The 14,889-nt window shown below is 41.9% G+C and overlaps 1 protein-coding gene across 4 annotated transcripts in view; it reads left to right on the forward strand.

The window, feature by feature from the left end:
- The window catches only part of zfhx4 (zinc finger homeobox 4), a 76,274-nt gene extending 61,787 nt beyond the window's left edge, over positions 1 to 14,487 (forward strand). For all 4 annotated transcript variants that reach the window (XM_051097952.1, XM_051097951.1, XM_051097954.1 and 1 more), the window contains 5 exons: positions 3,123 to 3,256; positions 3,724 to 3,924; positions 4,248 to 4,365; positions 4,513 to 9,744; positions 10,095 to 14,487. In XM_051097952.1, the coding sequence (XP_050953909.1) occupies positions 3,123 to 3,256; positions 3,724 to 3,924; positions 4,248 to 4,365; positions 4,513 to 9,744; positions 10,095 to 11,602 (7,193 nt within the window). In that variant the 3' untranslated portion in view covers positions 11,603 to 14,487. The remainder of the gene's footprint in view (positions 1 to 3,122; positions 3,257 to 3,723; positions 3,925 to 4,247; positions 4,366 to 4,512; positions 9,745 to 10,094) is intronic.
- Positions 14,488 to 14,889: the final 402 nt, after the last annotated feature.

The following is a 14,889-nucleotide window of genomic DNA, read 5'->3' on the forward strand; positions in this document are numbered from 1 at the left end:
TCCTGAACACTAGACTCGTGCATATTAAAGATTATACGTAGAGATATTCACAACAGTCATCTTCACAGGCAGCATCTCTCAAAACAGCGCATTTACTTTGTCATTTTAATCTAGTGTCACTGTGGATTAATTATAATCCAAATTGCATTTTCCATGCAAATGTCTTAATCTGGATCAACTCCAGATTACTTTGTGCTCTGTTTAGATGTAGCACGGAAGCACGTCAGTGTGTTGGCTTCAGGGTAAAGGGATAATTCACGAAACACGAGCAAATATGAAAATTAGCTGTCATTATTGCTAAGAACATTTTCTGCATACCTGCTGCAAATTAGCAGGCAAATTAAATATTGTTTTCAAATCAGCTCCTTATGAAATTTAAAATAATGCGCTGAATTAAATAAAATGCAAGGCAGATCAAATTCTGCATATTTACCATTAGCATTTGCATGTTTCCAGCTCAGGAAATGAGCATTTATTCAATTTCTGTCTTTCTAGATATTTGATTAAAATAAATTAAAAGTATTTGCATATTTCATTGAAGCCCTACAGCTATGATTTCTGTTACTGACTTAATCAATTCAGTGAGCCCTGTAGGATTTGCCAAATATGACATCCGTCGGTTTACGCCTCGTCTGAAGTGCGATGGCAAAGCTGATGGACTCAGATGCCTTATTTTTTTTTTCCAAGAGTGCAGAAAAAGCAGGCTGGCGCTGTGCGAGCTGAGAATTTAGAGTGTGGTATTCAAATGTTATCTGCTGAACTGTAGGTCACACTAATGCGTAACCTTAACCTCTTGTCCTTGTAAATCACTAAAGTTCTCCGAGCGTCCCAGGGTCCTGCTTTATTTATTGCCCTGTCACCTCAGCCAGACTGGCTGGACTGAAGACCAGTAAATTGAATAGTAAATTTATGATGCCTTTATCAAGCAAGTCCTGTGTAATTGGCATTTGCAGGGGAAGAAATTTCGAAATAAAATAGCTTGTCATATATACTATTTTGTGCGCTGCTTTTATATTTATAAAATTTTAGTCATGTTAGATTGCTCTTTGAGACATAAAATGGAAAACAGAGAAAATTAACAGGACTAAAAATGGCCTGTGTCTCAGTGAGGAGCATTAGATGCATTAGCAAGGTTTTGTTGTTTCTTCTTTTAGTTTGGTCGAATTATCAGAAGTGTGTTGCATGATTTAAAAAAAAAAAAACATTGACAGTTGTAAATAAAGATGGGTGGCCAGTCTGCGGCTCTGGTCCCTGTAATGCAAACAGCTTGACTGTCATAAATCACCGTTTGATTTATCTAATCAAGCAAGGTCCTGCTTCTCAAAGACATTTGTCATTCGGATGAGAAGGGGGGGCTGTGGTGTCACAATTATTTTCTCTACTGCTTCATTGCACTGTGTGTGTGTCTGTAGACAAAGAAAAAGGGCATTCTCATTTAGTATGAGGTACAGACTACACAAAGAGTCTAGCCATTGAGTCCTGACACAATATTACATGAACATAAAAACTACTGTGTGTAGATATTATATGTATATACTATATATGTGTATATATGTGTTGTAGTTAGTATTAAATGCTGCAAAGGTGTCATTATATACATTTTCTTTCCTCGTTTTCTCTCCCTATTTCTTTTCTGGCAGTCTAGTGTGTCCATCTGCAATGCACTTTAAATGTTTATGAAAGCAGAGCGTTGATTAAGAAAATAAATCATATAGATGGATCCTCATGTAGAGCAGATTAGCCCCCAGACCATACATTTACATTCAATATGATAGCAATCACTGGAAGGGGCCTCATTGCATTGTGAAATGTATTTGCACCCGGTTGTCCGAGAGTCGTCTCCTCACCCGGGAAATAATTTAGTTGCAGATTGACTGGAAGATGGCGAAAATTGAAAGTTAAAATTAGAAATCCTCGTAATAAACAGAGGGGGGAGAAAAAAGGTCAGATGATGCGGTACAGCAATGAGATTGGGGAGCCTCGCAAATGAGGTTTTCTGTTTGTCATGAAATGCATGTGACATCCCCCCCTCTCCACCCCAACGCAGCAGGGATATCAAGGCCAGGAGAGAAAAAAAGATTACCTAGCTATTTGAGACTGCAGACCATACTCTTGATACTCTTGGAAATTTGTATTGTGCCCTTGTGGTTTTTCCCCCCTCTTGTGTCACTTTCTTTGGCAGGCTAATATGTCAGGCTCCTGATATGTAAGACCACAATAAAATAGGCAGAATGCCTTGTAATGCCAGGAATTAAAATGCATGAACACGCAGCAGATATTGAAATATACTTTAAATAAATACACAGCATACAAAACCCTTTCCATTTTTTTCCCCAACATCTTTTTCGCCATTTTCGATGACTGCTTTGCTAAGCTTTGATTCATAAGAGTAATACACACATTTAGCCTAGAGTGACCAGATTAGAGCGAAGAACAGCGAGCAGGGCTTTCTTTGTGCACTGCATATGCAGCGAAAGGATAAATTGCATTGACTGAGGAGGCTGGGACACTGTCTGTATCTGAGGATACAGGGGTAATGAAAGATTTATCACTCTGTGCAGCATACTCTAAATACAACTGGGGGCTGATTTGCTGAATTGAGCTCAGCTGAAATGGAAATAACATGGCAACCCCCTCTAATACAGAGTGTGAGGCATGGATATTCAGGGGGATACTGGGAATGGTGATTTGGCTGTCTATATCCCCCAAATGAACTGCATAATGGTACCGTGACCTGCAAAGCAATAACAATGAATTCAAACCTCTATTTATTTGTGAATATCTTCATTCAGTTGCTTTTGTGAATATAGATTTTTTTTTTTTTTTGCTGGATGCTCTTGTATTCATACTCAAAATCGATACACACAATTTGTCTGTGGTGTAATTCAATTTAAATTCTTCTTTAATTTCTGCTTTTTTTCGTATTAAATATGATGTCCATTTCATTTGCTACATAATCTAAATCTCACATAATGTGAGTCGCCCCAATAACCTTTTATCAGATCTACCCAAATGTGTCGTCTTATTAAAGTGAGGGTCATTGTACCTCCGTCAGGAGATTTTCAGCATCAGGAGTCCAGAATAAGCTTGTGACAGAAGATATCCTATCTGTTTATTCACAGGAATTAATACACTGGCTAAGGAAACCCTGGGGACTGCTACAGCAGGGAAGCGGTCGCTTCAGCACGAGAAAGAAAATGACACTCCACCCAAGAGGCCCAAATCAGCTGAAGAGAAGACGCTGTCCAATGAGCAGGTTAGTTAGATCTGTTTTAGCCATCTTTTGTGTATATTAAATTCTTGGATTCGATTGTATTCATTTACTTTTTAATAATTATATTAAAAAGCACTGTCTGAGTGGTGCATGATTTACTGAACCATTTCTGAAAGGGCTATATTAAAACAGGTAGTGAGAACTTGCAGTTTAGATGTACCTCATGTAATGAGGACCAGGAGTAGTCTGAAATGGTTCATGTCAACATCCTTTGTAATTTTCTGATTAGAAATTCCAGACATTCATGGTAGTTAATTTACTTATTTACTTCATTAGGTTTTTAATTAAGTTAGATGAAATGAAAACTAAAGTGAATTGGAGGAAATTCGATTTTATAGACATTTGGAAGCTTGTTTTGCTTAGAATTCGATTTCCTTAAGGCATCATGTTGCAATGTCACTCGTGTATAGTCATTAATGGCAATGCTATGATGAACTCTGTCTTTTTAGGTGCAGCAGTGCCCGTACTGTAATTACAGTAACAAGGATGCAAACCGTTTACAGCTGCACATCATGTCCCAGCATTCCATGCAGCCAGTCATCAGCTGTCCCTTGTGTCAGGATGTCCTCAGCAACAAGATTCACTTACAGCTGCATCTCACCCACCTCCATAGCGTGGCTCCAGACTGTGTGGAGAAGTTGATTATGACAGTATGTGCAGCATTCATTTCCTTAAAATATAAAAAAGCAAGAAATGCCTAAGCTGTCAGCCTTACTAACTAGATCATACTCTGGCAGGGCTGGCAGGGAATAACTTGAATAAGCATTTCCCAGGCCTAGCGTATTCTCCAAAGAATATGTTATAAACTTGAAAGTTCTACTCATATGAAGTTACAAAAGAGCAGTTTTGAAAAAGTTCTTTAGAAAGTTACATCTCTACTTGATTTTAAAGCTTAACATTTTGAATAATTCTATTATTTTGGTAAATGTTTGTGTTTGTTGTGTATCTTATTTTTTGTATTTTTTGTCTTCAGGTTGCAGGCCCAGATGTTACAGTGCCCAATTCCTTGATGTCTGCATCATTACAAGACAAAGTCCCATCTTTGATGGATTCTTCAGCTGTTATCCCTGAGGGATCTGGAAAACCCATGGGTAAGCATATTTATGCAGCCACAGTGTCATCTGAAATGTATGAATGGCATTACAGAGGATTCCTTGGAAAAGTCATAATAATAGTCTTTTATAATGAAATGTTTTTGGAAGAATCCTAAAATATTTCCTTTTTCTGAATTTCAACAGGAAACAGCTCTAAGGATTTGAAAACCAGCACAGGCCAAGACAAAAGTGAGGTTGAACTTGCCAATGAGGAACTCAAACCGCCAAAGGAGGCGGCTGAGGCCCCTGACTGGAAGAAAGCAAGTGGTCAAGACAGGAAGAGCCCAGACTCCCTGCAGGAGCATCTAAGCGATCTGCAGAAGCGGCAGCAGCTCTCAGTCTCTGATCGCCATGTCTACAAATACCGCTGCAACCATTGCAGCCTGGCTTTCAAGACTGTGCAGAAGCTTGAGATACATTCCCAGTACCATGCCATCCGTGCAGCCACCATGTGCAGTCTGTGCCAGCGCAGCTTCAGGACATTCCTTGCCCTTCGAAAGCATTTGGAGACTGGTCACCCTGAGCTGACTGAAGCCGAAGTACAGCAACTCTGTGGGAACCTGCCCCTAAATGGCGACATTGCTGAAAGTGAGATGCGGGCTCTGGAAGAGGCACAAGCCTTTGAGCACGAGCTAGACAAAGATGAGGAACTTGACCAAGAAGGGAAGGCCAGTCCTACTGGAAGTGACAGCAGCTCCTTGCTTGACGAGATGGGCTCAGAGCCAAAGCGGACCTTGCCATTTAGGAAAGGTCCAAATTTCACCATGGAAAAGTTTTTAGACCCCTCGCGTCCATACAAATGCACAGTATGCAAGGAGTCATTCACCCAAAAGAACATTCTCCTTGTTCACTACAATTCTGTCTCACATTTACATAAGCTAAAGAAAGTTATCCAAGAGGCCTCAAGCCCAGTTCCCCAGGAGACCAGCAACAATGTTGACAACAAACCATACAAATGCAATATATGTAACGTTGCTTATAGCCAAAGCTCAACCCTGGAGATTCACATGAGGTCTGTACTTCATCAGACAAAAGCACGAACCGCCAAAATGGAGAGTAGTACTAGTACTGGGGGTGGTAGCAGCGGAAGTACTACATCTAAAAGCCCTGTTCCAGTCAATCAGGGAAATGCAGATTCTGCAAATGCACCAGTATCCTCTAACAAAGAAAACACTGTAGATGCCAAAGAAGTTACCATGAAACAAACTACTGATCACATCCCTGTGCAGCCTGCCCACCCACCAACCCAGTCACCAGCACAGCTTCAGATGCAACTGCAGCACGAGCTCCAGCAGCAAGCTGCATTCTTTCAGCCACAGTTTCTGAACCCAGCTTTCTTCCCACACTTTCCAATGACACCAGAGGCCCTACTGCAATTCCAGCAGCCCCAGTTCCTCTTCCCATTCTACATCCCTGGTGCTGAATTTAACATCAGCCCTGAGCTTGCATTGCATTCAGCTGCATTTGGGATGCCTGGCATGACTGGATCATTCCTAGAAGATCTGAAGCAGCAAATGCAGCAACAACATCAGCTGGGCCAACAGCAACAGCTTCAACTCTCTCAGCAGCAAGTTCAGCAGCAGGCCTCCCAGTCTCTGCATCAGCAGAAAGCACAGCAGCAGAGTCACAAGCCTAAAACTGAGTCCAACCACATTGCTCTGTCAGAGATTCAAATGTCCAGAGATGCGGAAGAGCACCTTGAAAAGCAGGAGAGCAAAGCAAAGCAGGATATAGCTAATGATATTGACAGTGCAAGAGACACTAAAGATTCCAGAAAGCCTAAGTTCTCAGAACCTCTAATTCCTCCGCCACGCATCATCTCAGGAGCTAGAGGTAATGCTGCTAAAGCTCTACTAGAGAACTTTGGCTTTGAATTGGTTATTCAGTACAACGAGAATAGACAGAAAACCCAGAAAAAGAATAGAGAGGAAGAGTTGACTGACAAACTGGAGTGTGGGCTGTGTGGAAAGTTCTTCTCCAACATGCTTATTCTCAAAAGCCATCAGGAACATGTGCATGGGCAGTTCTTTCCATATGTGGAGCTGGAGAAGTTTGCACAGCAGTACAGAGAGGCATATGACAAGCTGTATCCCATAAACCCAGCATCTCCAGAAACACCCCCACCACCTCCACCACCACCACCTCCTCCTCCTCCCGCCCCAGTGACTGCTCTCCCTGCCACTACATCTGTAGGAAAATCGCAGACACCATCTCCTGCACCTCTACAAACTCCTCAGCAAGCGCCACCACCGCCACCTCCTCCACCACCTCCGCCACCACCTCCACCGCCCACTGCACCTCCTCAAGTGCAGCTCCCTGTTTCTCTTGACCTGCCAATTTTCCCACCACTGATGATGCAATCAGTGCAGCACCCTGGGCTACCCCCACAGCTTGCACTGCAGCTTCCAACAATGGACTCTTTATCTTCTGACCTCACACAGTTATGTCAACAACAACTGGGACTGGATCCAAACTTCCTGCGGCAGTCTCAGTTCAAGCGTCCTCGCACCAGAATCACAGACGATCAGCTAAAAATCCTCCGTGCTCATTTTGACATCAATAATTCTCCCAACGAAGAACAGATTCAAGAAATGGCAGACAAATCCGGCCTTCCACAGAAAGTCATAAAGCACTGGTTCCGCAATACACTCTTCAAAGAACGTCAAAGAAGCAAAGATTCCCCTTACAATTTTAACATTCCACCCATGACCACACTGGAAGATATCAGACTTGAATCCCAAATGAACATGCTAGAGTACTACAGAACTGATGCTTCGTCGAACAAAAGGTCATCAAGAACACGTTTCACAGATTATCAACTGCGAGTACTCCAAGATTTCTTTGATACCAATGCTTACCCCAAGGATGATGAAATTGAGCAGCTCTCAACGGTACTCAACCTGCCAACACGAGTGATTGTGGTGTGGTTTCAAAATGCCCGTCAGAAAGCCCGCAAGAGCTACGAGAACCAAACAGATATGAAAGACAGTGAAAAGAAAGAACTAACAAATGAACGATACATTAGGACCAACAACATGCAGTACCAGTGTAAGAAATGCAGTGTCATTTTCCCCCGAATTTTTGACCTCATTACTCACCAGAAGAAGCAGTGCTACAAAGATGAGGACGATGAAGGTGGAGATGAAAACCACTCAGAGGAATTCACAGAGACCAATGAGCAAAGTTCAGCAAAGCCAACAGAGCCAGCAAAACACTCTCTTGTAACAGCAAGCAGCTCTGGCTCCAGCTCTCCCTTAATGCCTTCACCTCGACCTGATGTAGGCAAAACCTCACCCAAACCTGAGCTCCTCCACGAAAAACCAAAACTGGGAGAGAATGCCCCTTTACAAACCCCCAAGAACCTAAATGAGTTAAAATCTTCCAAGGCTTCAACCCCACAGCCTCCACCACAGAAAGTACCTCAACCACAAATGTCAAGACCCCATTCCCAACCCCAGTCTACGACGGTCCCATCAAGTCCCCTTTCAATTGCACTGTCCTCTCTTAACAGTAGCCTACCACCTCAAATGTTACAGTACCACTGCGATCAGTGCAAAATCGCTTTCCCAACAGTAGAGCTGTGGCAGGAGCACCAGCACATGCATTTTCTGGCTGCTCAGAACCAATTCCTACACTCACAGTTTTTAGAAAGGCCAATGGATATGCCCTACATGATCTTCGATCCAAATAACCCTCTTATGACTGGGCAACTCCTGTCTGGAGCCCTATCCCAGATGCCAACCCCAAGCAACTCTGGCCTTGCTGTGAACGCTAACTCTGTGAAACGTAAATTAGAAGAAAAAGAGGATGGATCCCATGAAAAAGATGGTGCTAACAGTGCAGAAGATCAGCACAGAGATAAACGTCTTAGGACTACCATTACTCCTGAGCAACTTGAGATCCTGTATGATAAATACTTACTTGATTCTAACCCAACAAGAAAGATGTTAGATCATATTGCTCGTGAAGTTGGCCTGAAGAAAAGAGTTGTCCAAGTATGGTTTCAGAACACCCGAGCCAGAGAGAGGAAGGGGCAATTTAGAGCAGTTGGGCCCTCTCAAACTCACAAAAAGTGTCCCTTCTGCAGAGCACTGTTCAAGGCCAAGTCAGCTCTTGATAGCCACATTCGCTCAAGACACTGGCATGAGGCAAAACAGGCAGGCTTTAGTTTGCCCCCAAGTCCAATGATGCCTCAAGATGAAGGAGGTCAAAGTCCCAATAAGTTTAATTTTCCTGACTACCTACAGATGCCCACAAAGACTGAGATGAATGACAGTGAGCTTCCAACTGCATCATCCACTCCAGTTAAACCTCTCGAGATGCCACTGAAAAATGTATTGAACTTATCCGTAAAAGCAGAACATAGTGATGAACTTGAGGGGTTTAACATGAGCTCTGCAGAGGCCTCTTTTGATGCCAACAAAATTGACTTTGATGAGACCTCCTCAATTAACACTGCTCTGAGTGATGCTACAACTGGAGATGAGACCAATAATGAAGTTGAGAATCTCACAGTAAATGGAAGTGAAAAAATGTTTGAGAACAGAATTAACCAAGCACAAATCTCTGACATGAATGAGGATAGAATTCCTTTCAACATGGTTAGCCCAGCATTAAGTTTCTCTGGCAGAGATAGTGACTACTTCAATTGCAGAGATGATGAATTTGATGATAATGCAGACAAGAGCGAGACTTCAAGTTTGGCTGATCCAAGTTCACCCAGTCCATTTGGAGGTACAAATCCCTTCAAGTCTGCAAAAGCCGGTGGAGAGAGACCAGGCCACAAACGTTTTAGAACCCAAATGAGCAACCTACAGCTTAAAGTCCTAAAGGCTTGCTTCAGTGACTACCGCACACCTACTATGCAAGAGTGTGAAATGCTGGGCAATGAAATAGGACTCCCGAAACGTGTTGTGCAAGTCTGGTTCCAGAATGCCCGGGCGAAGGAAAAGAAGTTCAAAATAAACATTGGAAAGCCATTCATGATAAGCCAGGGCTCCCCAGATGGGCCGAGGCCTGAGTGTATGTTATGTGGCGTGAAGTATACAGCCAGACTTTCGATTCGTGATCATATTTTTTCGAGGCAGCACATTGCAAAAGTGCAGGAAACCCTGGGCAACCAGGTCGATCGAGAAAAAGACTATCTTGCACCTACCACTGTCCGCCAGCTTATGGCTCAACAAGAACTTGACCGTTTGAAGAAGGCAACCGATGTACTCAACTTGCCAGCCCAGCAGCAACCTGCAGTGGACAATAATGCACTTCATGGCCTTAGCCTGCCAACTGCCTACCCAGGAATATCTGGTCTCCCACCAGTGCTTCTTCCTGGGGTCAATGGGCCATCCTCCCTTCCAGGTTTTCCACCAAATACACCTGGTGAGTTAGTATGACACAAACAGTGCAGTAGCTTAATGAACAGTTAATGCATTAAATGCTACTGCCCCATTTCTTTGAAGGACTGTGACATTTTCTGATTCATAAAGACTTTTAATGCATGCATTCAATGTGGAACACTTCAAGTTTGACTGTGACCCCTAAAGTTCAGTTGATTTCTTGCCTGCTTGTGCTTGTTTTCTTGGTTTCATCTTTCCTTCTTTTTGTTGTATCCTTTTCTTGATAAAGTTGGATCCGTAACAGAGCGTTAGCCCTAAAATAATGTCTTGTAATAGTTGAGGAGTGATTTTGCAGTCAAATATTTCAATATTATCTATACCACTGTATTTCAGCTTTAGCGTCTCCTGGTGCTGGCATGCTTGGGTTCCCTACTCCAGCCACCCCTTCTCCTGCCATGTCTCTCAGCAGTACCCCAACCAAGACTCTTCTTCAGACACCTCCTCCTCCTCCTCCTCCTCCTGCTCCTCAACCCGCCGCACTTCCTCTTCCTCCCACTCCTTTGGCAGCAAATCAGACTGAGCAGCACATAAAAGAATCCGAGAAAGACAAGAAGTTAGAGAAGCCCAAGGTGAAAGAAAGAGAAGCCGACACTGCCCGTCCCGAGACCCCAATTGTGAAGAAAAGGGAAAAGCCCTCGCCGTCACTTTCGATGCTAGGAAAATTGGGAAGTGAGGCACAGATGGACCCAGCACAACTGCAAGCACTTCAGAATGCCATTGCTGGTGACCCAGGCTCCTTCCTAGGGGGACAGTTCTTGCCTTACTTCATCCCTGGCTTTGCCTCTTGCTTCTCACCCCAGCTTCCTGGCGGAGTGCAGGGGGGATACTTCCCTCCCCTGTGTGGAATGGAGAACCTGTTCCCCTACGGCCCTGCGATGCCGCAGGCTATCGCTGGGCTTTCTCCGACTGCCCTGCTGCAGCAGTACCAACAGTACCAGCAGTCCCTCCAGGATTCCTTACAGAAGCAGCAGCATCAGCAGCAGCAACAGCAGCAGAAGCAAAGCGAACCGCAGCAGAAAACACCCCCTACGAAGTCAACGAGCGCACAGAGCAACTCTCTCAAACCAAAAGAGGCCGTCGAAACGAAGGATGATAAAGGCTCTTCGACAGAAAGCACAAACGAAGAACCCCAAACGAATACCAAAAGTTCAGGCTTTCCAGATGCGTTTATCGTTCCGTCCATCAAACACGAGTTTATATGCAGAAAGTGCCAGATGATTTTTGCTGATGAAGACTCAGCAGCTCGCCACCAGAAGTCCTTCTGTTACTTTGGTCACCCTTTTATCGATCCGCAAGAGACAGTGCTTCGGAAGGCCGTGAGCAAGTACAATTGCGTAGCCTGCAACGTGTCCGTCAGCGGGAACGAAGCACTCGGCCAACACCTTCAGTCGAGCTTGCACAAAGAGAAAACAATCAAACAAGCAATGAGAAATGCCAAAGAGCATGCTAGATTATTACCTCACTCAGTCTGCTCCCCTTGTCCTAACACCACATCTACCTCGCAGTCTGCAGCTTCTTCTAATAACACCTTGCCTCATCTCTCTCACTTGTCCATGAAGTCCTGGCCAAATATTCTTTTCCAGGCCTCAGCCAGGAAAGCTGCTTCCTGCCCATCTGCTTCTCCTCCTCCCCTTTCCTTGCCTTCAACGGTTACCTCAACTTCGTGCAGCACCTCAGGGGTTCAAACCTCACTACCCACCGAAAGTTGTTCAGACGAGTCTGACAGCGAGTTAAGCCAGAAGCTGGATGACTTAGATAACGCGTTGGAAGTCAAGACTAAGGCGGCGTCCGGCCTAGATGGCAATTTCAGTAGTATCAGAATGGATATGTTCAGTGTGTAGGTGTGACAAACGGATCCCTTGCTTAAACGAAAAAAAGACTTTTAACTGCAGTTCCAAAGTTTCTCTAACCCAAAAAATTACAGTACCAAAAGATTGACTCAGGATTGTTTTTCCCATATTGATATGCTGGCAAGAAAATGATTGATTTTTGTTATGGACAGAACTGTTGCAGATGCTTGACTGAGCTTATATTGTATACAAGAAAAAAAAAACAAAAAAACAAAAAAAAAAAAACATGGAATAGGAAAACTCTCACAAGTTCTTTTGGAGCTTGATTCAAGCCAAAAATTCTCACGATAGCAAATTGCACCTCAGCTGGATTGATTTCCAAATGCTAGCATGTACTGTATGGGATAATGATCCAGAACTTTCAAAGAGAATTTCTCTTAGTTTAGTTAGGTGTAATTCAGTAGCTTTAAATTCTCAGGTCAGAACATAACATTTCTCATTTGTTGAAACAGCAACGGAGCCTGCTTATAAATGGCTTTTACCAAAACATGTCAAGCTTTATTGGAGGCATTTCCTTGATGTGTGTAGTGTACCAAGAGACAATATAACTGTTACAGGACAACGCGCATATCCTTTTAGTTCGCCCTACGAGAGAGTATGCTTTTACCACTGAGGGAATTTAGAATGGTGAAGTCATGTGTATGCCCCTGTGTTTTTGCCAGTTTGTATTGCCACAAGCTGTATTTATATACAACACCCTTTTTTCTTGTAGAATATACTAATAATCTGTGCCAACTCTTACCTTCTTTCTTTTACCTCTCATCACACCCTTTTCTGAAGAGGTAATAATTCTAGTTTTGATAGACTCTTGAAAATTATGTGAATAGGACATTTTTTCATTTGTGAATTGCTATACTGTTACGGTACTTGCTTGTGTCTGGACTATAGTGCACTTATTTGATTTCTTTCTCTTTTTTTTTTTTAATGATTATTATTATTATTTGAGGTAGGCCATGTCTTAATTTAATAGATATCAGTTTTCAGTGTTTGTTTGTTTGTTCATTTGTTTGAATTATTATTTGTGTGTAGTTCAGCAGCAGATTGGTCCACATTTGTTAACAATCCAGAGACATTTAACAATTGGTGCATCCATGAAAGTAGTACTGTATACTTGAAAAAGTGCAAGTTGGACAAAATGTGTTGAAAAATGGTATGAACATTTGCTTCTTTTAAACAAGAAAGCTGCTTTTTAAAAGGGGGACAAAGCATTTGTTTTATAAAATGTTTTTTTTCCTGTACTTCTGTAGGACTGAACACAGTGTTACCCCTATACACTGCCATATAGTGGATAGGCTGTTTCTTCCATTCTACTCTGGGCACTTCTGTTAATGTCATAGACCATTTTCCATCATATTTAGTGATACTTGGATTACAAAGTATTATCTTATGACGTTATGCTGCTACCGTGTAATGTTTTTGTTTTTTAACTCTTTTTTGTTTTTGTTTTTTTCCAATCGCTTGCCATACATTTTCAGCTTCCTACTAGACAGAATACTGATTCATCACAAATTACATTGCTTTACTGTTTTTTTTAATTTCATTTTCTTTCATTTTTGGCTGTGTAACTTAAAGAATGTGAACGCTGTCAAGGGTGTTTAATTTTTGCGAATCACTTTCTGGTTTGATACAGTTGGACAATGTGATTCATTCCAAAGTAACAGAAGGCTTAATGTATGAAAGTCAAAGGCTCGTGAACAAAGAAAGCTAAGCTGTTGTACATATTCGTAGTTGGCTGTGCATGGTACAAATTTATTAATATGAAGAAATGCAAAAATGTATTGCTTTTGGTATTCCTATTCTGAGATGAACAAGTAGCATGTAATGCAACTGTTTGACAGGTTAAATCAAATCATGCTTAAAAATTGTTTCAAACGATGAAATTAAGTAACATTTCATTTTACTTTCTATTGCTGTACAGGTGTTTTTTCTGTTTAAGGTAAAATGTCACGGTTTTTAATTCTCTTTTTTGTGGACTTTTTAATGTTCTTATTTGGATTTTTAATATTTTAACGCTTATTTTAATCCTGAAGACACTTTTTGATTGTGTTTCACAAGAGACATCTTTGCCTCCTAAGGTGCAATCCTGCCTCTGTCCAAAACATGAGCGACTGTCCTGATTCCAAAGGCTTTTAGAACTCGGCTTTTGCCTTTCCCTGAATGTGGAACAGCATTTAGAGACTGAGCTGTCAGCTAGCACCGTGCGCTAAGGTGTTAGCCTGGACCAGAATGCTTCCCACAGAAAGGACTGGTAAAGCAAAAAAACAAAAAAACAAAACAAAAACAAACAAACAAAAAAAAAATTAAAAAAACAAAAAAAATACAAAAAAAAAAAACAAAACACAAAAAAACAAAAGGATGGTCCAATAATGTAATTGTACATAAATGTTGCAACTGCACAGCAGCCAAAAAAACCTTTCTACGGATGGATAGTGTCAAGCATAGGAGGACAACCTTCTAAAGGTTGATATTAGGATTGTTCTTCTGGATATCAAAGGGATGATCAAGGCGTAATCATATTCTACACAATACGTACTTTCAACGCCTGGGTAACATAGGAAATGCACCCCAAGGTTTTAATAAAAAAAGATGCCCCTATGGCGAAAACTTTAAATAAACTAAACCAAAAATGTTATTGATGTTTTATATATAGAGAGTAGTCTCATTAGTTTTTGTTACTGTAATGTTTGAGGTCTCAGCTGTACCGTATTACGGTAATAACATGGTTTTGAAACTTTTTTATTTTGTCACAGACCTGTTGTCATAGTTGAAATGACGTTTATTGTAGATGGTATTTGAACAACTTCTTCTGGAAATAGTTCATCAAGTATGTTTGTTGCTCATTGTTGTGATACATTAAAAACTGTATCTGCAAACCACTACTGGGCCTGGCATCACTGTCTGTTTCTTCACGAACATCACAAGTAAAAGACACAAATTCGAGGAGCCCGTCCTTACGCTCCGCTCATGCTGCCGATGAGCTAGAGAAGAGGTCACGTTATCCCTAAATCCACACTGAGAACATTTTTAATTTCACATGGTATGCCTTTACATGTTATTTGCTTGTAATCTGGCTTTATCCAGATGCAATGGATTATCTGTGGAAGTGTCAATCTCAAGAGCCTTTCTGCAGGTATTTGTCTAAGCTTCTCCCCTGGAAGAGATAATGGATTATTCACCAATCTACCAAGCAGATCATCTAGCTGTGAGTTTGAACTGCTATTCAGCCGAGAAAGAAAAGTACTTTGCGTACTTTACTTCTAATCGCCAGTCAATTTGAA

The sequence above is a fragment of the Labeo rohita genome, chromosome 24, assembly GCF_022985175.1.
Source record: "Labeo rohita strain BAU-BD-2019 chromosome 24, IGBB_LRoh.1.0, whole genome shotgun sequence".
Classification (NCBI taxonomy): Eukaryota; Metazoa; Chordata; class Actinopteri; order Cypriniformes; family Cyprinidae; genus Labeo; species Labeo rohita.